Raw genomic sequence first — 27,275 nt, 5'->3', positions numbered from 1 at the left:
TGAGAGCTCCACTTTTACTTTCACTTTCACTTTCAACATTACATTTATTAGCAGGTGCTTACACATTTTAAGGTTTTCAATTCATTGCAAGCCTCTCTACAAGGAGTATTTCCTTAAATTTATATCCACTGGGCTCTATTAGACGATGTTCTGCTTATATTTAGATGTGATGTTTGAATATTGATAGTTTTCTGCAATATGTAATTAATGTGTAAAGTGACTGTATTTTAAATGTGTCGTATCCTCCTCCAGACCGTCTGCGGCGCGAGGAGAAGCAGCGCCAGGAGCTGGAGAAGAACCGCAGAAAGCTGGAAGGAGACTCGACAGAGCTGCACGACCAGATCGCAGAGCTCCAGGCGCAGATCGCAGAACTCAAAGCGCAGCTCGCCAAGAAGGAGGAGGAGCTGCAGGAGGCACTCGCCAGGTCACAACACACAATCTACCACACATACGCGCCACACGCTAGATTACTTATGAAGTGTAATTATTCTTAGCGATTATGAATATATTGCTATTCTCTCTGAAATTGATTTTTGAGCATAGTTTTTAACAGTAGATGTCGATTTTTAACAGTAGATGGCGCTCTGTACTAGTTTTTTGACAGTAGATGTCATTTGTTTTAACAGTAGACGGCGCTCTAGGCTAGTTTTTAACAGTAGTTGGCTCTTCAGGCTAGTTTTTAACAGTACATGATGCTCTAGGCTAGTATTTAATAGCAGATGGTGCTCTAGGCTGGTATGAATAGCAGAGGAAGCTCTAGGCTAGTTTTAGTAGCAGACGATGATCTAGGCTAGTTTTACCACAGACGGCGCTCTAAGCTAGTTTTAGTAGCAGACGATGATCTAGGCTAGTTTTACCACAGACGGCGCTCTAGGCTAGTTTTAATAGCAGATGGCGCTCTAGGCTAATTTTAACAGCAGATGGCACTCTAGGCTAATTTTACAGCAGATGGTTTTCTAGGCTAGTTTTTATAGCAGATGGTGCTCTAGGCTAGTTTTAATAACAGATGGCGCTCTAGGCTAGTTTTTATCACAGATGGCGCTTTAGGCTAGTTTAATAGCAAATTAAGCTCTAGGCTAGTTTTAGTAGCAGACAGCGTTCTAGGTTAGTTTTAAAAGCAGACAGCACTCTAGGCTAGTTTTAATAGCAGATAGCGCTTTAGGCTAGTGTTTAACAGTAGACTGTGCTCTAGGCTAGTTTTTATAACAGATGGCGCTCTAGGCTAGTTTGTATAGCAGATGGTGCGCTATGCTAGTTTTAAAAGCAGACGGCACTCTAAGCTAGTTTTAATAGCAGATGGCGCTCTAGGCTAGTGTTTAACAGTAGGCATTGCTCTAGGCTAGTTTTTATAGCAGATGGCGCTCTAGGCTAGTTTTTATAGCAGATGGCGCTTTAAGCTAGTTTTTATTGCAGATGGCGCTCTAGGCTAGTTTTTATAGCTGATGGTGCTCTAGGCTAGTTTTTATCGCAGATGGCGCTCTTGGCTAGTTTTTATCACAAAGGGCGCTCTAGGCTAGTTTTTATAGCAGATGGTGCTTCAGGCCAGTTTTTATAGCAGATGGCGCTCTAGGCCAGTTTTTATAGCAGACGGTGCTCTAGGCTAGTTTAATAGCAGATGGCGCTATAGGCTAGTTTTTAATCGCAGATGGCTCTCTTGGCTAGTTTTTATCGCAGATGGTGCTCTAGGCCAGTTTTTATAGTAGATGGCGCTCTAGGCCAGTTTTTATAGCAGACGGTGCTCTATTCTAGTTTTTGTAGCAGTTGGCGCTCTAGGCTAGTTTTTATCACAAAGGGCGCTCTAGGCCAGTTTTTATAGCAGACGGTGCTCTATTCTAGTTTTTATAGCAGATGGCGCTCTAGGCTAGTTTTTATCACAAAGGGCGCTCTAGGCTAGTTTTTATAGCAAATGGTGCTCTAAGCTTGTTTTTATAGCAGATGGTGCTCTAGGCTAGTTTTAATCGCAGATGGTGCTCTAGGCTAGTTTTTATAGCAGACGGCGCTCTAGGCTAGTTTAATAACAGATGGCGCTCTAGGCTAGTTTTTATCGCAGATGGCGCTCTAGGCTAGTTTTTATAGCAGATGGCGCTCTAGGCTAGTTTTAATCCCAGATGGCGCTCTAGGCTAGTTTTTATAGCAGACGGCGCTCTAGGCTAGTTTAATAACAGATGGCGCTCTAGGCTAGTTTTAATCGCAGATGGCGCTCTAGGCTAGTTTTTATAGCAGATGGCGCTCTAGGCTAGTTTTTATAGCAGATGGAGCTCTAGTCTAGTTTTTATAGCAGATGGCGCTCTAGGCTAGTTTTTATAGCAGATGGAGCTCTAAGCTAGTTTTTATAGCAAATGGTGCTCTAGGCTTGTTTTTATAGCAGATGGTGCTCTAGGCTAGTTTTTATAGCAGATGGCGCTCTAGGCTAGTTTTAATCGCAGATGGCGCTCTAGGCTAGTTTTTATAGCAGACGGCGCTCTAGGCTAGTTTAATAACAGATGGCGCTCTAGGCTAGTTTTATTCGCAGATGGCGCTCTAGGCTAGTTTTTATAGCAGATGGCGGTCTAGGCTAGTTTTTATAGCAGATGGAGGTCTAGGCTAGTTTTTATAGCAGATGGCGCTCTAGGCTAGTTTTTATAGCAGATGGAGCTCTAGTCTAGTTTTTATAGCAGATGGCGCTCTAGGCTAGTTTTTATAGCAGATGGAGCTCTAGTCTAGTTTTTATAGCAGATGGCGCTCTAAGCTAGTTTTTATTGCAGATGGCGCTCTAGGCTAGTTTTTATAGCTGATGGTGCTCTAGGCTAGTTTTTATCGCAGATGGCGCTCTTGGCTAGTTTTTATCACAAAGGGCGCTCTAGGCTAGTTTTTATAGCAGATGGTGCTCTAGGCCAGTTTTTATAGCAGATGGCGCTCTAGGCCAGTTTTTATAGCAGACGGTGCTCTATTCTAGTTTTTGTAGCAGTTGGCGCTCTAGGCTAGTTTTTATCACAAAGGACGCTCTAGGCCAGTTTTTATAGCAGACGGTGCTCTATTCTAGTTTTTATAGCAGATGGCGCTCTAGGCTAGTTTTTATCACAAAGGGCGCTCTAGGCTAGTTTTTATAGCAAATGGTGCTCTAAGCTTGTTTTTATAGCAGATGGTGCTCTAGGCTAGTTTTAATCGCAGATGGTGCTCTAGGCTAGTTTTTATAGCAGACGGCGCTCTAGGCTAGTTTAATAACAGATGGTGCTCTAGGCTAGTTTTTATCGCAGATGGCGCTCTAGGCTAGTTTTTATAGCAGATGGCGCTCTAGGCTAGTTTTAATCCCAGATGGCGCTCTAGGCTAGTTTTTATAGCAGACGGCGCTCTAGGCTAGTTTAATAACAGATGGCGCTCTAGGCTAGTTTTAATCGCAGATGGCGCTCTAGGCTAGTTTTTATAGCAGATGGCGCTCTAGGCTAGTTTTTATAGCAGATGGAGCTCTAGTCTAGTTTTTATAGCAGATGGCGCTCTAGGCTAGTTTTTATAGCAGATGGAGCTCTAGGCTAGTTTTTATAGCAAATGGTGCTCTAGGCTTGTTTTTATAGCAGATGGTGCTCTAGGCTAGTTTTTATAGCAGATGGCGCTCTAGGCTAGTTTTAATCGCAGATGGCGCTCTAGGCTAGTTTTTATAGCAGACGGCGCTCTAGGCTAGTTTAATAACAGATGGCGCTCTAGGCTAGTTTTAATCGCAGATGGCGCTCTAGGCTAGTTTTTATAGCAGATGGCGGTCTAGGCTAGTTTTTATAGCAGATGGAGGTCTAGGCTAGTTTTTATAGCAGATGGCGCTCTAGGCTAGTTTTTATAGCAGATGGAGCTCTAGTCTAGTTTTTATAGCAGATGGCGCTCTAGGCTAGTTTTTAAAGCAGATGGAGCTCTAGTCTAGTTTTTATAGCAGATGGCGCTCTAGGCTAATTTTTATAGCAGATGGAGCTCTAGTCTAGTTTTTAAACAGCAGTTTGTGTTGCAGGATTGAGGAGGAGGCGGCGCAGAAGAATCTGGCCCAGAAGAAAATCCGCGAGCTGGAGTCTCAGCTCAGTGAACTGCAGGAGGATCTGGAGCTGGAGAGAGCGGCTCGAACCAAAGCCGAGAAACACCGCAGAGACCTGGGGGAGGAGCTGGAGGCGCTAAAGACTGAGCTGGAGGACACACTCGACTCTACAGCCGCACAGCAGGAGCTCAGGTACACACACACACTCAACTCCACAGCTCTCTACGTGTAACTAAATAGAGCTACTATAATAATAATAATATTTTACAGAGTTAAAGTTTGTTGTTGTCTGGATGTGTGTATTGCTGCAGGACGAAGCGTGAGACTGAAGTGGCGCAGCTGAAGAAGGCTCTGGAGGAAGATGCTAAAGTTCACGAGCAGGTGATGGCGGAGATCAGACAGAAGCACAGCCAGGCCTTCGATGAGCTCAACGAGCAGCTGGAGCAGGTCAAACGGGTAAGACATACACACACACACAAATAATCACACATATAAACAGACAAATAAATGCACAAATAAACACACAAACACACAAATAAACGCACACAAGTGAACACACAAATAGACAAACACACAATGATAAACACACAAATAGACAAACATACAAAAACACAATCACACAATAATAAACACACAATCACACACAAATAAACACACAAACACACTCTCATAAACACACAATCACATACAAATAGACAAACACACACTAATAAACGCACAAATGCACACTAATAAACATACAATCACACACAAATATACAAACACACAATCACACACAAATAAACACACAATCACACAAAACTAAACACACAAATAGACACACAAACCCACAATTACACACAAATATACAAACACACACAAATAAACACACAATCACACAAATAAACACACAAACACACACTAATAAGCACGCAATCACACACAAATATACAACACACACTAATAAACACACAATCACACACAAACACACTCTAACAAACACACAATCACACACAAATAGACAATCACACGCACACACACACACACAATTAGACAATCACACACAACTAAACACACAAATAGATACGCAAACACGCACAAATAGACAATCACACGCACACACACACACACACACAATTAGACAATCATACACAACTAAACACACAAATAAACACACACACACACACACACACAAATAGACAATCATACACAACTAAGCACACAAATAGACACACAAACACACACAAATAGACAATCACACACAACTAAACACAAATAAACACGCACACACACAAATATACAAACACACACTAATAAACACACAATCACACACAAATAAACACACATACATGCACAAATATACAAACACACACAAATAGACAATCACACACAACTAAACACACAAATAAACACACACACAAACACAAATATACAAACACACACTAATAAACACACAATCACACAAAAATAAACTCACATACACAACTAAACACACAAATAGACACATAAATGCGCAAAAAGACATTCACACACAACTAAACAAACTCAAATAAACGCACAATCACACACAAATAGACAATCACACACAACTAAACACACAAATAGATACTCAAACACACACAACTAAACACAAATAAACACACAAATAGATACTTAAACACACACAACTAAACACAAATAAACACACAAATAGATACTCAAACACACACAACTAAACACAAATAAACACACACCCCATCATGATGATCGCAATGCGTGGTGTGTTTCCCTCAGAATAAGGTGTCGGTGGAGAAGAGTAAGCAGGCTCTGGAGTCGGAGAGGAACGAGCTGCAGATCGAGCTGCAGACGCTGATGCAGGGCAAAGGAGAGTCTGAGCACCGCAGGAAGAAGGCGGAGGCGCAGCTGCAGGAGCTGCAGGTCAAACACACCGAGAGCGAACGCCAGCGCATCGAGCTCGCCGAGAGACTCACCAAGATGCAGGTGCGCACAATCACACTTCACCACACTGATGCCATAGCAACCACTTTACAGCAACCTTTAATCCTCTACAACACCATAGCAACAGCCTAGCAACACCCTAACAACTACATTGGAGTGTGCTTGAAAATACGGATACACCTGGGCAACACTCATTGTAATGCTCTAGCAACTGTCTAGGATTGACTTCGTAGTCACTTTGTAAACCTTAGCAGCTGCCTAGCAACCACATAGTAAAACCACAGCAACTCCCTGATAGCGGCCTAGTAACCACATTGCAACTGCCTAGCAACACCCTAGCAAGCTACAATGTTTTGTTACTGCTAACGTCTGTGTGTTGTGTTCAGGCTGAGCTGGATAACGTCAACACTCTGCTGAGCGACGCTGAAGGAAAGTCCATCAAAGCGTCCAAGGACTGCTCCACCGTGGAGTCGCAGCTGCAGGACGTGCAGGTACAGCGGAGACATCATGGGGCATCTGCAGGTGTGTATGTGTGTGTTACTGACCCCGAGTGTGTGTGTGTGTCCACAGGAAGTGCTGCAGGAGGAGACCCGTCAGAAGCTGTCTCTAAACACTCGCCTGCGTCAGCTGGAGGACGAGCAGCACAGCCTGAGGGAGCAGCTGGAGGAGGAGGAGGAGGCCAAGAGGAACCTGGAGAAGCAGATCGGCACTATGCAGGCGCAGGTACACACAGCCTCAAAACACTATGCAATTCTGAGTGCACCTCACTCTATATGGAGAATAAAGCCCGCCCTCTAGTACAGGAGCCAATCATCGATCGCTATATGGAGAATAAAGCCCGCCCTCTAGTACAGGAGCCAATCATCAATCACTATATGCCGAATAAAGCCCGCCTTCTAGTACAGGAGCCAATCATCGATCACTATATGGCGAATAAAGCCCGCCCTCTAGTACAGGAGCCAATCATCGATCACTATATGGCAAATAAAGCCCGCCCTCTAGTACAGGAGCCAATCATCAATCACTATATGCCGAATAAAGCCCGCCTTCTAGTACAGGAGCCAATCATCAATCACTATATGGAGAATAAAGCCCGCCTACTAGTATAGGAGCCAATCATCGATCACTATATGGCGAATAAAGCCCGCCTATTAGTACAGGAGCCAATCATCGATCGCTATATGGAGAATAAAGCCCGCCTACTAGTACAGGAGCCAATCATCGATCGCTATATGGAGAATAAAGCCCGCCTACTAGTACAGGAGCCAATCATCGATCGCTATATGGAGAATAAAGCCCGCCTTCTAGTACAGAAGCCAATCATTGATCACTATATGCTGAATAAAGCCCGCCTACTAGTACAGGAGCCAATCATCAATCACTATATGGAGAATAAAGCCCGCCTACTAGTATAGGAGCCAATCATCGATCACTATATGGCGAATAAAGCCCGCCTACTAGTACAGGAGCCAATCATCGATCACTATATGCAGAATAAAGCCCGCCTACTAGTACAGAAGCCAATCATCGATCACTATATGCAGAATAAAGCCCGCCTTCTAGTACAGAAGCCAATCATCCATCAGTATATGGAGAATAAAGCCCGCCTTCTAGTACAAAAGCCAATCATCGATCACAATATGCCGAATAAAGCCCGCCTTCTAGTACAGAAGCCAATCATTGATCACTATATGCTGAATAAAGCCCGCCTACTAGTACAGGAGCCAATCATCAATCACTATATGGAGAATAAAGCCCGCCTACTAGTATAGGAGCCAATCATCGATCACTATATGGCGAATAAAGCCCGCCTACTAGTACAGGAGCCAATCATCGATCACTATATGCAGAATAAAGCCCGCCTACTAGTACAGAAGCCAATCATCGATCACTATATGCAGAATAAAGCCCGCCTTCTAGTACAGGAGCCAATCATCGATCACTATATGGCGAATAAAGCCCGCCCTCTAGTACAGGAGCCAATCATCAATCACTATATGCCGAATAAAGCCCGCCTTCTAGTACAGGAGCCAATCATCAATCACTATATGGAGAATAAAGCCCGTCTACTAGTACAGGAGCCAATCATCGATCGCTATATGGAGAATAAAGCCCGCCTTCTAGTACAGGAGCCAATTATCGATCACTATATGGGGAATAAAGCCCGCCCTCTAGTACAGGAGCCAATCATCGATCGCTATATGGCGAATAAAGCCCGCCTTCTACTACAGGAGCCAATCATCGATCACTATATGTCGAATAAAGCCCGCCCTCTAGTACAGAAGCCAATCATCCATCATTATATGTCGAATAAAGCCCGCCCTCTAGTACAGAAGCCAATCATCCATCATTATATGGTGAATAAAGCCCGCCTTCTAGTACAGAAGCCAATCATCGATCACTATATGTCGAATAAAGCCCGCCCTCTAGTACAGAAGCCAATCATCCATCATTATATGGTGAATAAAGCCCGCCTTCTAGTACAGAAGCCAATCATCGATCACTATATGTCGAATAAAGCCCGCCCTCTAGTACAGAAGCCAATCATCCATCATTATATGGCGAATAAAGCCCGCCTTCTAGTACAGAAGCCAATCATCGATCACTATATGTCGAATAAAGCCCGCCCTCTAGTACAGAAGCCAATCATCCATCATTATATGGTGAATAAAGCCCGCCTTCTAGTACAGGAGCCAATCATCGATCACTATATGGAGAATAAAGCCCTATAGGGTCTTGTCTATATCTGCTTGTGTGTATGTTAGACTGACCCAATAATGGTTATCTACACATTGTTTATTTTGTTCTAGCTGGTGGACATGAAGAAGAAGATGGAGCAGGAGTCTGGCTCTCTGGAGTGTGCGGAGGAGAGCAGGAAGCGAGTGCAGCGGGATCTGGAGGCCGTGTCTCAGCGTCTGGACGAGAGAAACGCCGCCTTCGACAAGCTGGACAAAACCAAGACCCGCCTGCAGCAGGAGCTGGACGACATGCTGGTGGACCAGGACCATCTGCGGCAGATCGTCTCTAACCTGGAGAAGAAGCAGAAGAAGTTTGACCAGGTCAGAACAAGCACTCACTAAACACCTGGTTCATATTACGATCTCACTTCAGGTTTATTATATTAAAGATATTCAGAAAGTACAAACAGCAGAGACTAACACACAAACCCCACGAGCTGACCAGTCAATAAAATGTACTAATGCAGCGGTGTCCAAACTCAGTCCTGGAGGGCCGGTGTCCTGCTGAGTTTAGCTCCAACTTTCTTCAACACACCTGCCAGGAAGTTTCTAGCATATCTAGTTAGAGCTTGATTAGCTGATTCAGGTGTGTTTTATTTGGGTTAGAGCTAAACTCTCCAGGACACCATTTGGACACCCATGTACTAAAGTATCTGTTAACAAAAAAAACATTGCAAGAACTCTCTTCAGATACACATTTCAGTTCAGTTTTAGTGGTCTGGGCAGCTCGGCGTCTTGAGGAAGACTTATCATGCACAGGTATAGCTTTAAAAATAGCCTAAAACACATTTTATTCATCAAAATGATTTTTTTAATGCCAAAATTCATGTTTGTAAATTATATTTTTGTAAATTTCTACTGTAAATATATCAAAACTCAATTTTAGATAAGTAATGTCCACTTTAAAACTGATTTTCTCAATATCTATTTTTTCAGATTCATGATTATGTAATTATATTTCAGGCAAATATTGTCCTTTCATAACAAGCAAAATACACAACTGGAAAGATTTTTTGTTTAACTTTTAACTGATGCATAAATAAAGACACCTGTGACTGGATTTGTGGTCAAGGGTCACATTTTAGAAAAAAAGTACAACAAAAATTAATATACAGTTTCTGTGCTTTTTTTATATATATATATTGAAATTTTTTTAGTCCTTTTATGTTTAGTTATTGCATTTTCATGAATATATAAATTGTTCTTCTTGTGCGAGCTGTTTACAATAATTAAATAGATTTATTTTATTTATATATGTTTCTTTTACACGTTTTCAAAAATGCAAAAATGTTTCAAAAAGTATTTTAACATGTAGTACGAGTATTTTTCAAACATAAATGTATTATTTTTTTATTTTCTATTATTGTTTATTTTAGTTTTCTTACTAAAACGTGACAGTTTTTTTCTTCATATATTATCTTTATTCATACTGAATTGTTGTGTTTTTGTTGTTTTTATTCATTTAAAAATCTAATTTATGGTAAATGAAACTATTTATCAGGTATGGTGAGTTTTTAAAACAATTACATTAATTTCAAAATAAGTTTCTTATATTGATGTGTATTTAAAATCTGTACCTTTCTCTAGTATTATCAAACATTTTATTATTATTATTATTATTATTATTATAGTTTTTTTGCACATGCTCTTTCGATCAAAAGTTTTTAACATTTATTAAATATAAAAGAAACAATTCTTTATTACCATTTTAAATATCTGCTTTCTAATTGGATGCAGGTTCAAATAAAACTATTACTCCAGTCATTATTGCTTTTATTACTGTTACCATCAATAATAATAAAATTAATAATAATATTGATGATTAATATTAGAGGATTTTTGAATGATCATGTGAAGACTGGAGTAATGAAGCTGAAAATTCATCTTTAAATCACTGGAATAAATGATTGAATTAAATGATGATCTGCTTTTGAACAGTTATTTTATAGTGGATTAACATTTCACAATTTTACAACGTGTTCTGTATTTATGATTAAATAAATGCAGCCTGGTGGGCAGGAGAAGCTTAATTTTAAAACTTTTACAAATCATACTGAACCCAAACTCGGTACTGGTAGTGATTTCAGAGTGTTCTGTGTGTGTTTGTCCTCAGATGCTGGCCGAGGAGAAGTCGATCTCTGCCAGATACGCTGAAGAGCGCGACCGTGCCGAGGCCGAGGCTCGCGAGAAGGAAACACGCATGCTAGCGTTGGCTCGTGAGCTGGAGACGCTCACCGATATGAAGGAGGAACTCGACCGCACCAACAAACTGCTGCGCGCCGAGATGGAGGATCTGGTGTCATCTAAAGACGACGTGGGCAAGAGCGTAAGTCTAAAATACACATTTATATATTTACCAAATGATGTTTCACAGATTCAGGAAATGTTCACAGTGTGTCTGATAATATTTTTTCTTCTGTAGAAAGTCTGATTTGTTTTATTTCGCCTAAAATAAAAGCAGTTTTTCATTTTTTAAACACTATTTTAAGGCCAATATTATTAGCCCCCTTAAGAAAAATTTGTTCTTACACTCTTATATAATAACGTGACGAATATAAGTCAATAATTTCGACATAAACCGTGTGTGTTTGGCAGGTGCACGATCTGGAGAAGTCGAAGCGTGCGATGGAGCAGCAGCTGGAGGAGATGAAGACTCAGCTGGAGGAGCTGGAGGACGAGCTGCAGGCCACTGAAGACGCTAAGCTGCGTCTGGAGGTCAACATGCAGGCCATGAAGGCGCAGTACGAGAGAGACCTGCAGGGCCGCGATGAGCTGGGCGAGGAGAAGAAGAGGCAGCTGCTCAAACAGGTACTGATACTGTGTACATCAGGGGTTATTCACTATTATATTCCATTATTAAAGGCTGCATGAACTCGGTGCGACCGGTTTGTTTTGTTTATTTTTTTCGTATTGGTTCACTGAGAATATTAAATGAGAAAGCAGTGGGCGGGGCTTGTTTTTTTTCTACTGAGAGCTGATTGGCTGTAGTAAAGTAGGTGTGTCATTCAGAAAGATGGGGAAAAGGGTTTGAGGAGAGTTATTACCACCTAGTAGACTCCTCCTGCTCACCGTTTCTGTTTGTTTACTGACAGCTGGAGGGGTGCGGTTAAATGTGTTAGCCACGCCTACTATCTCAGACAGGCCTAATCTGAGAATTTAACCGAAAACAGACAGGAAGTGCATTTTCAGACTTTAATGAAAGATTACAAGGACAAACAATTGTGTTTCCTTAATGACCCGCACGGATGAATTGTTCCCCACAAAACTAGCAATGTTTCCCACTGATGGGTTGTAGCTGGAAGGGCATCCCCTGCAAGAAAACCTGCTGGATAAGTTGGTGGTTCATTCCGCTGTGGCGACCCCGGATTAATAAAGGGACTAAGCCGGCAAGAAAATGAATGAAAACTAGCAATGTGAGCAACAAAAGCAGTAGGGTTAGTTTTGATTTCATGTGTACTTCAACACTGCTGTTTAATCAGACAGTAATCTGTGCGTTTATTTCTGGCTTAATCAGGTTTTATAAATGTCAGTTTGTTCATAGTATTACACAATTAAACAAGAAATGTATTGCACAGTCACATTTGAAAATGTTTGGTTTTTATTCGATGCACTGAGCCATTTTTCAGCTTTACATATCAGATGTTTTGACTAAAAATCTTTTTTTTAAAAAGGATAAAGTCATGACATTTACATTTAGTCATATAGCAGACGCTTTTATCCATAAAATATTCATAAGGCATGGGCTATTTACTTTTTTATGTATATTATTGAGGATTAAGGAAGTAAACAGCCAGCTGATTAAATAATGATCATATTTTAAAAACCTTTCAATTATGTTTATATTAATCAGGTTTTCCCAGAAATTTTTTATTTTTACGTTTAAATACAATGAATCCATATTTAATTGAAATATTAAAATGGATACAGTTGAAGTCAGAAATATTCGCCCCCCCATTGAATTTGGTTTCTTTTTTAAATATTTCCTAAATGATGTTTAACAGATTCTGGAAATTTTCACAGTGTGTCTGATAATATTTTTTCTTCTGGAGAAAGTCTTATTTGTTTTTTTTTTGGCTAGAATAAAAGCAATTTTTAATTTTTTAAACACCATTTTAAGGTCAATATTATTAGCCCCTTTAAGCTTTATATTTTGTCGATAGTCTACAGAACAAACCATCATCATACAATAACTTGCCTAATTACTCTAACCTGCCTAGTTAACCTAATTAACCTAGTTAAGCCTTTAAATGTCACTTTAAGCTGTATAGAAGTGTCTTGAAGAATATCTAGTCTAATATTATTTACTGTCATCATGACAAAGATAAAATAAATCAGTTATTAGAAATAAGTTATTAAAACTAGTATATTTAGAAATGTGCTGTAAAAATAATTCAGGGGGGCTAATAATTCTGACTCCAACTGTATGTGTGTATGTTTGTGTGCAATTAGAAGATAAACAATTATCTGATTAAATAATTATCATATTTTTTAAAAATATTTCCTTTTATATCAGTTATTTTTATGATATAATAATCATGTTTTCCAAGATTTTTGGCAGGAAAAATATTTTTTTCAATTTATTGTATATACAGTAATGTGTTGATCAATCGATTAAATAAGTAATCAAAACAAACGCTTTGAACTTACCTGTGTTAGGAATGTTGTTTGTACATTAAAACCCTTTTGAAACTTGTATCAAATGTTGTGAGTTAAAAATATATTTAAACAAACAAATAAATAAATATATAAAACAAAACCTTTTTCAGATTTTTTTCAAAAAAAAATAATAAAGAGAATGAAGGAAAGAAAGAAGGAAAGAAGGAAAGAAAGAAAGAAAGAAAGAAAGAAAGAAAGAAAATAAAACAAAAGCAAAAACCAGGAACTAGGAACCAGAACTAAATAATCAGAAACCTTAAACATAAATAGCATGGACATCTTTGTTGTTGTGCTGCATTGTTTTGAGACAGTGATGTTCCTTCATATTGTTTATAAACTAACTAATACATATCATTTTTAAATGTTTTATTACATTTAATCATTTCATTACTATTACTTTATTATTCACTCATACTTTATTGTTAGAAATAAAACGGTGGGGAGTCTACATTTTCTTTCTTACATTAGAAACTTTTGATTGATCATACTGAAGTAAACTGTTTTGTTTTCTGATTGATTGTTATTGAGATGTCGGGGGGTTTTCTCGCAGATCTGTAAACAGTGCTGATGGAGTTTGGTGTGTGTTGTTCAGGTGCGCGAGATGGAGATGGAACTGGAGGACGAGCGCAAACAGCGCACTCTGGCGATGGCAGCCCGCAAGAAGATGGAGCTTGACCTGAAGGAGCTGGAGGCGGCCATCGACCAGGCCAACAAGAACCGAGACGAGGCTCTTAAACAGCTCAAGAAAGTGCAGGTAAAACACACACACACACACACACAAGCTTTAAACATTTATACCACAGTTCTGATTAATGCTTGATTCCTATTGGCTGATGGTCACTCAAAGGCAGGGGTGTCCAAACTCGGTGCTGGAGGTCCGGTGTCCTGCAGGGTTTAGCTCCAACTTGCCTCACCACACCTGCAAGGATGTTTCTAGAAAGCCTAGTAAGACCTTGATTAGCTTGTTCAGGTGTGTCTGATTAGGGTTGGAGCAGAAATCTGCAGGACACCGGCCCTCCAGGAACAAGTTTGGTGATCCCTGCTCTAACGTGTTTGGTTATTGTCAGATAAAGGCACAGCTAAAGTAGTTCCGGCAGGTTTCACAGCTCCATATCACTCCGCCGGATGATTAGAGTTATTTCCCAGATACAACAATCAGAAAACACAAGAGGAGGAGGAGATGTGGGAGAAACCAGTGCTACACACAGGACATGATTAAGGACAAAAGCCTGACAAATAAACTCAAAACAGTGTGAGAACTATAATATAAGCAGAATAATGCCATAATAACCCATGCTGGTGAATTATTAGATAATATTAATGCACATTTGGGTGAATCATGCTAATTCATACTAGAATAATCTTAGTAGCATGCTAATTCATGCTAGAATCATGCTAATTCATGCTAAAATCGTACTAATAACATGCTAATTCATGCTTGAATTATGCTAGTAACATGCTAATTCATGCTAGAATAATGTTAGTAACATGCTAATTCATGCTAGTAACATGCTAATTCATGCTAGATTCATGTTAGTAGCATGTTAATTCATGCTAGAATCATGCTAGTAACATGCTAATTCATGCTAGAAACATGCTAACAACATGCTAATTTATGCTAGAATCATGCTAGTAACATGCTATTTCATGCTAGAATCATGCTAGTCACATGTTAATTCATGCTAATTCATGCTAGTAACATGCTAACTCATGCTAGTAACATGCTAATTCAAGCTAGAATCATACTAACATGCTATTTACACTTTAAAACCACTTCAAACTTTCAGATTCGGCTTTTCAAACCACCATAGAGTTTGTTCTCCAACTTTAATATCTAGTTAGGTAATATTAATGCACATTTGGGTGTATTGGCCACTTCATGTCATGGCCACATCATCACCCGTTGTCTATTATTCATCATTTCATGCATAATATTGGCTGCTTTTTTAATAGTTTGTTGGCAAGTCAAGAAAACAATTCCTATTTTCAATTATTTCAGTACATTACATAACTCAGCGTAAATATCAATTAACTATATACAGAAATAAAGGAATAACTACATCAAAATTGAGTATTTATTATCATCATCAGCCTTTGTAACTCTGCCTTTCTATAACGACAGTATGAGAAATGATTTGATGTAAGTGGATGAAGTTATTCTGTGTGTGGGTGGGCAGTGGGGGGCTGATTATTGTTTATTTCTCTCTCTGATTGTTAATTGTATTAGTAAATTCAGTACTATGGAATTATACCATACATTTGGTCTTAAATGTCATTGTTTGTGGTATTAAAAAGGTCTGCAGATACGCTGTCAGTGCATTTCTCAGCTTTAGAAACTGATAGTCAGTGTAATGTGTGTGTGTTTGTGTGTTGTAACGCTCCGCTCTGTGTTGTGTGTTCAGGCTCAGATGAAGGATCTGCTGCGGGAGCTGGAGGACACACGTCTGTCCCGAGAGGAGATCCTGGCCCAGAGCAAAGAGAACGAGAAGAAGGTCAAGAGCATGGAGGCCGAGATGATCCAAATGCAGGAGGTACAGTGTGTGTGTGGCAGTGTGATTGAGTGCGTGAGTGTCTGTGTGTTTGAGGTTATCTCTGTGCTTAAGTGTGTTTCAGAGTGTGTGTGCGCATGAGAGTGAGTGACTGAGTGTGTTGCTGTGTTTGTAAGTGTGTTTTGGTGTGTGTGTGTGTTTGAGTGTGTGTATGATTGTGTGTTACTGGGAGTATGTGTGTTCATGTGTGGATATGAGCATGCCGTGAGTGTTTGTGTGTGTTTATACATGTTTGAGTGTGTGTCTGTGTGTGCCAGAGATCTGCGCGGGACTAAATTTTGAATCCCGCCCGCCACGCTTACATTCAGAATTTGTTGTCCCGCTGCCCGACTCGCCCCGTTTTCTACCCGCCGCGCCTGATCCCGCTAAAGAGGGGACAAAAAAGAAAACCACCCAGCTATACAGAGTCTAGACAGCCTATAGCAAGCTGTCTGTATAACCACACACACACACAGACAAAGCTCTCTCTCTCTCTCTCTCATTCGTGCACACACACTAACACACACACAGGCAAAGCTGTCTCTCTCTCTCTCTCTCTCTCTCTCATATTCATTTGCGCGTACACGCACACACACACACACATACACAGCAACAAACAAGCTAAACACAGCATCGCGCTATTTCATTTACACACATACTTACGCGTGGTCGCTCGGGAGTCGGGAGCTATATTGCTAGATGGCCCGCTCCCGTCCCAAATTAAACCCGTTACCGACCGCTCCTGCGCTTTACTCTGAAATTTATTCCCGCGTTGCAGAAATCTGGTTGGGTCCCGCGGGATAGCCGCGTGAATGCAGACCTCTAGTGTGTGCTTTATGTGTCGGCTGATCTTTGATGTGTGTGTGTGTGTGTGTGTGTACAGGAGCTGGCGGCTGCAGAGCGAGCTAAGAGACAGGCGCAGCAGGAGAGAGACGAGCTGCAGGACGAGATCAACAACCAGGCGGCCAAAGGGTGAGGATTATCAGAAACACACACGTGATCTTGTGGAGATGGTCATCATGTACAGCAGTAGAGTGTGATGCTGCTGGTGTGTTGGCTGTTGTTGTGATTCCTGTGGAGTGTAGCAGTGATGGTCTCCTGTGTGTGTGTTTCAGTGCTCTGGGCTCAGAGGAGAGGAGGCGTCTGGAGGCGCGCATCGCTCAGCTGGAGGAGGAGCTGGAGGAGGAGCAGAACAACACTGAGCTGGTCAACGACCGCCTCAAGAGAGCTCTGCTGCAGGTCAGACACACTCACAACAGCAAAACTATCTACATTAAACAACGGCACCATCACCAAAAAGAACACCAGCTCACTATAAACAACCCATCATCAAGACCATAAACAAAAACACCACTATGAATAACAATACCATCAAAATAAACAACACCAACATCACCAAAACATCAATATTAACACAATCACCATCACTAACACCCTCACTGTAAAGCAACATCATCACCATCAGTAACACCATTAACAACACCCTCACATTATTAACACGCGAAAACAACATCTTCACTAACACTGTCACCATCAACATCACCAATACCCTCATTATTAACCATATCATCACCATCAATAACACCAACACCATAAACAAGACCATTCCTAACAATCACCATTAACAACACTGTCACCATGAACAACAGCATTACACCCTCACCATAAACATCACCACCAACATCCTCATCAATGACACCGTTATTATCTGCACCATTAGCTAAACCTCACCAACAACACCCTTAATAACACCATCACCAACACCCTCACTATACACACCATCACCATCAATAATACCAGCATCATCACTGTAAACAACACCATCATTATCAACGCCATCACCAACATATCACCATCAATAACACCAGCACCATCACCATAAACAACACCGTCATTATCAACACCATCACCAACATATCACAATCAATAACACCAGCACCATCATCATAAACAACACCATCATCAACACCATCACCAACATATCACCATCAATAACACCATCAATAACACCAACACCATCATTATTAACACCATCACTAACATATCACCATCAATAACACCAACACCATCATTATCAACACCATCACCAACATATCACCATCAATAACACCAGCATCAGCACCATAAACAACACCATCACCAACATATCACCATCAATAACACCAGCATCAGCACCATAAACAGCACCATTATCAACACCATCACCAACATATCACCATCAATAACACCAGCATCAGCACCATAAACAGCACCATTATCAACACCATCACCAACATATCACCATCAATAACACCAGCATCAGCACCATAAACAACGCCATTATCAACACCATCACCAACATATCACCATCAATAACACCAACACCATCATTATTAACACCATCACTAACATATCACCATCAATAACACCAGCATCATCCCCATAAACAACACCATCACCAACATATCACCATCAATAACACCAGCATCAGCACCATAAACAACGCCATTATCAACACCATCACCAACATATCACCATCAATAACACCAACACCATCATTATTAACACCATCACCAACATATCACCATCAATAACACCAACACCATCATTATTAACACCATCACTAACATATCACCATCAATAACACCAGCATCATCACCATAAACAACACCATCTTTATCAACACCATCACCAACATATCACCATCAATAACACCAACACCATCATTATTAACACCATCACTAACATATCACCATCAATAACACCAACACCATCATTATCAACACCATCACCAACATATCACCATCAATAACACCAACACCATCATTATCAACACCATCACCAACATATCACCATCAATAACACCAACACCATCATTATTAACACCATCACCAACATATCACCATCAATAACACCAGCATCAGCACCATAAACAACACCATCAACACCATCACCAACATATCACCATCAATAACACCAACACCATCATTAACACCATCACCAACATATCACCATCAATAACACCAGCATCAGCACCATAAACAGCACCATCATCAACAACATCACCAACATATCACCATCAATAACACCAGCATCATCACCATAAACAACACCGTCATTATCAACACCATCACCAACATATCACCATCAATAACACCAGCACCATCACCATAAACAACACCATCATCAACACCATCACCATCAATAACACCAGCACCATAAACAGCACCATCGTTATCTACACCCTCACCAAAAATATCACCATTAATAACACCATCATTATCAACACCATCACCAGCATATCACCATCAATAACACCAGCATCACCACCATGAACAACACCGTCATTATCAACACCATCACCAACATATCACCATCAATAACACCAGCTCCATCATAATAAACTACACCATCATCAACACCATCACCAACATATCACCATCAATAACACCATCAATAACACCAACACCATCATTATTATCAACATCATCGCCATCCATCAGAAACAATAAAACCATCACCATCAACGTGGTCCACCATAAAGCCCTTATGATCATCTCTCTTCTCCTACAGACGGACCAGATGAACGTGGAGCTGACAGCGGAGCGCAGCACCTCTCAGCGGCTGGAAGGAGCGCGCTCACAGCAGGAGCGGCAGAACAAAGAGCTCAAGCTGAAGCTCACCGAGCTGGAGGGAACCGTCAAGAGCAAATACAAGGCCACCATCGCCGCCCTGGAGGCCAAGATCGGCCAGCTGGAGGAGCAGCTCGATGTGGAGACTCGGTCAGAGCAACACACATACACACACTCATTCTACACATGTACACTGTAAGGGGCCATTCACAGAGAGTGCATCTTTGCATCTAAACGGTTGGTTTTTACAAAATGGTGTTGCCATCAAATATAAACAGGGGTTGGACAATGAACCCCTAGGGCAGGAGTCACCAAACTTGTTCCTGGTGGGCCGGTGTCCTGCAGATTTTAGCTCCAACCCTAATCAAACACACCTGAACAAGCTAATCAATGTCTTACTAGGTGTACTTAAAACAGCCAGGCAGGTGTGTTGAGGCAAGTTGGAGCTAAACCCTGCAGGGCACCGGCCCTCCAGGAACAAGATTGGTGACCCCTGGTGTAGGGTCTTCCTTTGCACCCAATACAGCATCAACTGGTTTTGGGAATGACTGATACAAGTCCTGCACAGTGGCCAGAGGGATTTTGAGCCGTTCCTCTTGCAGAATAGTGGCCAGGTCACTGCTGGAGGAGGAAAACCTTTCCTGACTAGCTCCTTTAAAACACCCTAAAGTGGCTTAATAATGTATAGTACTGGGTACTGTGCAGGCCATGGGAGATGTTCAGCTGCACTTTCATATTCATCAAACCAATCTGTCACCAGTCTTGCTGTGTGTATTGGTGTATTATCATCCTGATAAATGGCACCACCTTCAGGATACAATGTTTAACCCATTGGGTCACATGGTCTTCAGAATGGGTCGATCGAATTTAGCAGTGACACTCCCATCTAGCACAAATGTTGGGCCTAGGAAGACCAAACCATCACTCATCCACCCCCATGCTTCACTCTGGACATCAACAGTCTGGGTGGGACACTTCTTTAGGGCTTCTCCTCACCATTACTCTCCTGGATGTGGGAAAGTATAGGTGGGAACATCAGAGAACAATACCTGTTCCACATTGTCCACAGCCCAAGATTTTCACTGCTTTAGCATTAACACGAGTGAGCAAAGGTTTGGCTACAGCAGCCCGGCCATGTATATTGACCCTGTGGAGCTCCGGACCAACAGTTGAGTTGAACAGGAGAGTTGAGCTGCACATTTAATTCTGCAGTGAGTTGGGCAGCTGTGGTTTTGTTTTTTGGACACAGTCAGGGTTAGCCCCTGGACATCCCTTTCAGATAGCTTCCTCTGGTGTCCACAGTTCCTCCTGCTGGATGTGGTTCTTCTTCTTGGTGGTTATTGGCGCACATTAGGCTGCATATCACGGCTCTTGATAGATCACAAAGACTTGCTGTCTTGGTCGCGGATGTGCCAACCTGCTGAAAAATCCAGCGTAAACTAGCCTAGGATGGTTGGCTGGATTTAGTTGGTCGACCTGCCTGGTTTTAGAGGGGTTTTGGCCAAACCAGCCTGGTCTTAGCTGGTCAGGCTTGGAGATGACCAGCTAAAACCAGCTATGTCCAGCTTAAACCAGGCTGTTCAAGTTGGTTTTAGATGGTCATCTCCCAGCCTGACCAGCTAAAACCAGGCTGAAAATGACTGGAAACCAGCCTGGAAATGGTTAAAACCCCTCTTAAACCAGACTGGTTGACCAGCTAAAACCATCCTAGGCTGGTTTAAGCTAGATTTTTCAGCAGGGCAGTCAGACCACCAACAGTTAATAATACCATTAATAATCAGTTACTTCTTCTGTCCTTTATTTAATGGAGATGCAAATCAGCAACAGAAGCGTTTTTACATCTAAACATGTACTGCACACGTTTACTTTTATTTTTGGACGATCAAACAAGACCTGCACACAGGCTGAAGGCACACCAGTCTCCTACTGACTCATACATTAAAGGTAATAAACTCTGATTGGTGTTTGTGTTCAGGGAGAGACAGCAGGCCTCAAAACTGGTGCGTCGCACAGAGAAGAAGCTGAAGGAGGTGATTCTGCAGGTGGATGATGAGAGACGCAACACAGAGCAGTATAAAGACCAGGTGAGACTCCCTACTGTATTACTCTATATAAACACACACACACTGCTGATGCTGGAGCAGGACTGAGACTGTGTGTGTGTGTGCAGTCGGACAAGCTGAACAGCCGCATGAAGCAGCTGAAGCGCCAGCTGGAGGAGGCTGAGGAGGAGGCGCAGCGGGCTAACGCCAACCGTAGGAAGCTGCAGAGAGAGCTGGAGGACGCCACCGAGTCTGCGGACGCCATGAACCGAGAGGTCAACAGCCTCAAGAGCAAACTCAGGTACGGGTGTTATTAAGATTAGTGCACGAACTCAAAATGTGGAGCATGATTAGAAATAAATATATAGATTTATTTATTTTCCAAATAGGGACGTTGTTTTATTTATGACTAAAATAATTTTTTAAACGTTACATATACAATTAAGGTTAACTGAAATGTAATTACGTTTTAGCCAATGCCGAACAGCAGCAGCACTTCTAATTGAGCTTAAAGGTGCTGTATGCAAGTTTTTCAAATATTTAAGGCTGCAATAACACTAGGACTATTAGGCACCCAGGTTCTTTTGACGTCAAAGTTCAGTTTATTTGGCTAGAGATGTCTTCTGATCTCTGGAGCACACCTGCAAACCGTTCCCGAATCTGCCTGATACATGGTTTACGCAAACTCTGGCATGGTTCACTTCTGATATGAACGCAATCATGTCAAATAAATTAAGTGAATCCATGTTGATGCAGCTTACTTTAACACTAACTGAACTTCGAAAACCCAATTTTAGGCCTTTAAAAGTCTTAAATCCACTGAAATATTGTGTTGTAGGTCTTAAATCATTTTAAACAGGTAATCATTTTCCTCTGTCCATGTAAATCTATATCTAATTGAGCCACATTCACCCAAAAACTATCAATATATTTCAATAAATGTTTATTTATTAACTCTGTTATTTAAATGGTTTGTCTTCCTTACAATAACACACGTTTATAATGTTTTATTAGGGTTTTAAATTGGCCATTAAAAAAATCTTTAGCGTTTTGCCTTGTGCAAGTCTGACATTTCATTCATGATGGTCTTAAAAAGGTCTTAAAGGTTTTAAATTTGAGTTGATGAAACCTGCAGAAACCCTGCTTTAGGTTTTATAACGTTCAGTCGTGTGTATGTCTGCAAATCACCTACCTCTCCAGCAAGCTGGACTGACCCAGTGCAAACACAGTGAGTGTCTGCTTGTCTCCGCCAAAAGCGACTTCTGCCAGAATCATGTGTTGTTCGTCATGTCCTCTATAGCTCTGCGGCAGACTGACGATGACTTTTGGTGTTTTGTCTTTGGTAACAAAACCAAAGATTGCCAACTGCCATTCCCAGTCCTAGCACAGTCACGCTGGCTTTCTCAAGCCAACATCAAAGGTTATCATCGAACTGTAGGTTCTAGTGAAAACTTGAGATATTTTCAACTAAAGCCTAGTTCACACTACAGGATTTTAAACATCAGCAGATCGCTGTGCTGTTCACACTACATGACTTGACTTTGTGTCTTTTAATCTCTGTGGTGTTCACACTACGCAACACTCTGTGAATGATCCACAAGAGGGGGGTCACACACTACATGATCTGACAACAACTCATTCCCCATCAGTTCATTCAAGCTACCAAACCACAGCCAATGAAATTTTGAGGGAGGATTCGTCAGAAAAAGCTGAACACTATTGGCTGCTTGTGTGCTGATGACATCACTGACAGCGTTTCAAGCTTTGGAGAAAGCATTTAAAAACATCGTCACATCAGCGGATTTATCACTCATCTGCAGGTTCCAGTGGATAGATACACAGAGAGTTTTTAATTTTTGTAATTTTATAACTCTTTGAAATAAAACTAACATATTTATAACACCCTGCCGTTTTCCAAATATCAGTGCATTTCTTTCTGACATTGTTATTTTTTTATTACAAAAACAGTAAAGAACTGAGCATTTCTGCCTGAAATTACCATATTGGTTAAAATGACTGCATGCATGTCTGATACTTTTCACTGTGACTTTAAATATGTGTGCAGTTTCTTGCCTAGCAACTTCCTGCTAACATAAACAAAACTTTCTGATGGCAAAAACATCAATTTACTTCAGATATCTTTACAAACAGCATATTCTGTGCAGTGAAATAGCTCCTGTTTGAAAGTGAAAATGAAAGCCAAGACCTTTGCATGTTCTAGTATCTTAACTACATATTTATAGGCTGTATTACCAAAAAAGATGATATTTTTAGGGTAATGGTGTCATTAAATATGATGCCAGACATTCAAAGCTTAATTTTAATATCTCAATAACAGCTTTGAATGTAAATATGTTGTGACAGTATGGCGTTTTATATAAGAACGGTCAGAATGAGCAGTATGGTAATTCTAATAGTTACAGAGTTCTAGTTCCACTGTTAATATAGCCTACTCTCGTGTCTGTGTTAGCGCAGAATGAAGCGAGTGCAACGATGCCCATTCTGACCAATCACAGATGTTTCTGCTGAGCTCCTGAACACACAGGCACGCGGCTCATGCTGATATGCTCTCTCATTGGCTGCAGCTCGTCACTACATCTGACCACACGTGGGGTTAAGTCGGCCGACTGCTCTGGAATATTTAACATGCTGAATGTTGGATTTCGAGGTGTCGGCGACGCGTCAGCGAGCCTCGTTGATGCGTTGTCCAGTAGTTTACACATAAAGCAACCCGCAGATTTCTTCCCGATCACAGCTCGATCTGTCAGTGAGCTCGTTAACTTCCAAATCAGGCTCAAATCAGGCTTAAAATCCTCTTGTGTGGACTAGGCTTTAGTGTTGCGCCGTGTGTGTATCTCTCCCAATATGTGCGCTCAAGCTGTGTGCCTCCATTGGAAATAAGAGCTTGCACATGGAAAAGACGTGATATGTGAACGGCCATCATTTGAGATCTCCAGCAGTTGATCTTCTTGTACAGACCTGCTGGATTCACCTGATTTAACAAATGGATTGCAGATCCAGTCCTTGGCAGCTCGTGGGTCCCTCACTGGCAATTTTCCCCTTAGCAAAGAAACTTTCCAAAGACTTCTTGTTGTTGCTAACTTTGTTAGCTCGTGTGTTACATTTTGGTGCTCAAGTGATCGAAATTTAGTAATAATATTTTATTAATAATTCCTTTACAGCGCTTCTCTAGGCACTTAAAGTGCTTTACACAATGGGGGGGAATCTCCTCATCCACCAACAGTGTGCAGCATCCACCTGGATGATGCAATGGCAGGCATATTGCGCCAGATAGCACACCCCACACCAGCTGATTGGTGGAGAGGAGACAGCATGATGGAGGCCATGATGGACAGAGGCCGTCATGGGATTTGATAGATACAAAGGGGATTTTTAACGACCACAGAGAGTCGGGACCTCAGTTTAACGTCTCGTCTGAAAGACGGCCCTCACTGAGCAGCATAGAGTCCTCTTCGCTATATTGGGGCATTAGGACCCACTCAGACCGCAGGTTGAGCGCCCCCTGCTGGCTTCATTAACACCACTTCCGGCAGCAACCTAACTTTCCCATGTGGTCTCCCATCCAGGTACTGACCAGGTGCAGCCCTGCTTAGCTTCAGTGAGCGACTTGCAGAAAGCTAGCTGCCAGCTATGTAAGCAAGAGAATACGGTCATTTATCAAAATAAACGCTCGTTCAGACTCGGATAATACTGTCAATAAAACAGAAGTAAGGATTTTTTGTGCGGCCCGATACCAATTGATCCACAGCCCAGTGGTTGAGGACCACTGCTCTAGAGGTCAGCAGCAGCCTCTAGTCTTGTGTCTCAATATTGTGTGTGTTTTGTGTGTGCAGACGTGGAGATCTGCCCTTCACCATGCGCCGCATCGTCAGCCGCTCAGGAATCGAGAGCGATGAAGATCCCGAAGCCAAGAGCGAAACTCCAGAACCCAAACCAGAGTGAAAGAAGCCAACACACACACACACACACACACACACACAGAGTCCTGGACCACGGCGTCCTTTACAAACTCAGAGAATCCCTCTCCAGTCTTCATTTTGATCTTATTTTAGTGCCATAGTGTATTCACACACACACACACTCTCACACACTCTCAGTGGTTCTCTCGACAATCACACACAACAGCTCCGCTCACACTGAGGACCAAAATTGTGTTTAATGTCATTCATTGTCTAGATTAGAGGTGCGGAGTGCTATTTTTTTGTATGGACGCGCTCCGCCAGTGATCGTCCCGAATTCTGGATCTATTTTTCTAACTGAAGTGTCAGATTAAAACAGAAGAAGTGAAGAAAAGACGTTATTTGAAGGGGACCAAAGCAACCTTGCTTTCTACGAAACTGTATTTTATTCCTACGTTTTTATAATGGTATAAGGATGAACGTAGCGCTTGCTCTCTCTCTCTCTCTCTCTCTCTCTGATAAATAAAAGATTGTGATGGTAATAATTGCAGATAGCAGCTTACAGTTATGCTTTTTTGGGCTATTTAGTGAATGGAGCCAGCACAGGAAATATTAGACTGACACACCACCGTAGATATATGCAAATCAAATGGGGGGGGAATAAATCGTGCCTGTTTGCTCTGAGCAATAAAAGCGTCCTGTTTTTAAAATTTGCAGCAGATTGAAGGATTTAAGATGGAGTAAGCGATGCACGAACTCATTTTAGACATGGCACTATGCACTATCGCCTTAAATCTTCTCTTGGGATGTTCCCTGTCCGTCTTATACGTGTGTTTGTTAATGTTCAGGGCATGAAGGTGGAGGTTGATTGACGGTTTCTCTCACGCACACACTGTACGCGCCGAGCACGGACGGAAATGGCGGGAGTTCTTTTGGAATATGGAACGCGGCTTCCATGGCTACCTCTGATCACGTTTAAAATTCTGTGACATCACGTTTGACATTCCGCGATGTACGTTCACCTTATTCTCACTGCGAATGTAGTCAGTCAGAATGCTTGCTCCACTGACAAGCGAGTCTATTAATGTAATAAAACTGACTTAAATCTCGCACCATTAAGATTTAAAAGTGTTCTGTTTCTGATATTCACACAAAGAACTGTACAAAGGATCTGATCGGTTTGCCGTAATCTCCCTCCTGGACGCTCGTGCTCGGCTTCTGCTTCTCGCTCACACTGCTGGGAAGTGAGAGGACATTACTCTTCTTGATTTTGTAAGGATAGCTTGAGCATGTCTCGTACTCATTCTCTTTGTCTTCCTATAATGACCTTGTGATGTTGTGTTCTGTCTCTGCAGCTCCTAAATGATATCTGGAGAGATTTGTCAGCAATCTTTGGTATAATATGCAATAAAATGGCTTTTTCAAAACCGCTTTAGAAAGTGTTTGAGCTCCTGAGTTGATCCTGTTTGTGTGTATTTTGTGGTACAGATCATTGAAAATGTTAAAATTATTTATTTAATTATTATTTATTTAATTATTTAATTTTATTATAAAAATAAAAATATAAAAAAATATTATTATAATTTAATTATAGATATGAGTGTTTATGTCAGATTAATATAGTTAATTATAATATAATTCATATAAATTTTCCAAAATCTTTCTGCATTTCAGCATACGCTCACCGGCCACTTTATTAGGTACACCTGACAAACTACTAGTTAATGTAAATGTTTAATCAGCCAATCACATGGCAGCAACTCAATGCATTTCGGCAGGTAGACATGGTCAAGACGATCTGCTGCAGTACAAACCGAGCATCAGAATGGAGAAGAAAGGGGATTTAAGTCACTTTGAACGTGGGATTGT

General features: G+C 41.3%; 1 protein-coding gene across 7 annotated transcripts in view; it reads left to right on the top strand.

The window, feature by feature from the left end:
- myh9b (myosin, heavy chain 9b, non-muscle) overlaps positions 1-26,833 on the top strand; it is a 112,633-nt gene extending 85,800 nt beyond the window's left edge. For all 7 annotated transcript variants that reach the window (XM_073943794.1, XM_073943797.1, XM_073943792.1 and 4 more), the window contains 17 exons: positions 253-424; positions 3,974-4,186; positions 4,306-4,450; positions 5,747-5,953; positions 6,298-6,402; positions 6,482-6,634; positions 8,722-8,970; positions 10,763-10,975; positions 11,245-11,457; positions 13,898-14,059; positions 15,708-15,836; positions 16,717-16,805; positions 16,949-17,072; positions 19,386-19,594; positions 21,420-21,528; positions 21,615-21,787; positions 25,341-26,833. In XM_073943794.1, the coding sequence (XP_073799895.1) occupies positions 253-424; positions 3,974-4,186; positions 4,306-4,450; positions 5,747-5,953; positions 6,298-6,402; positions 6,482-6,634; positions 8,722-8,970; positions 10,763-10,975; positions 11,245-11,457; positions 13,898-14,059; positions 15,708-15,836; positions 16,717-16,805; positions 16,949-17,072; positions 19,386-19,594; positions 21,420-21,528; positions 21,615-21,787; positions 25,341-25,449 (2,774 nt within the window). In that variant the 3' untranslated portion in view covers positions 25,450-26,833. The remainder of the gene's footprint in view (positions 1-252; positions 425-3,973; positions 4,187-4,305; positions 4,451-5,746; positions 5,954-6,297; positions 6,403-6,481; positions 6,635-8,721; positions 8,971-10,762; positions 10,976-11,244; positions 11,458-13,897; positions 14,060-15,707; positions 15,837-16,716; positions 16,806-16,948; positions 17,073-19,385; positions 19,595-21,419; positions 21,529-21,614; positions 21,788-25,340) is intronic.
- Positions 26,834-27,275: the final 442 nt, after the last annotated feature.

The sequence above is a fragment of the Danio rerio genome, chromosome 3, assembly GCF_049306965.1.
Source record: "Danio rerio strain Tuebingen ecotype United States chromosome 3, GRCz12tu, whole genome shotgun sequence".
Classification (NCBI taxonomy): Eukaryota; Metazoa; Chordata; class Actinopteri; order Cypriniformes; family Danionidae; genus Danio; species Danio rerio.
Note: the sequence above shows the minus strand (reverse complement) of the source record. Positions and strands in the feature narration are given on the sequence as shown.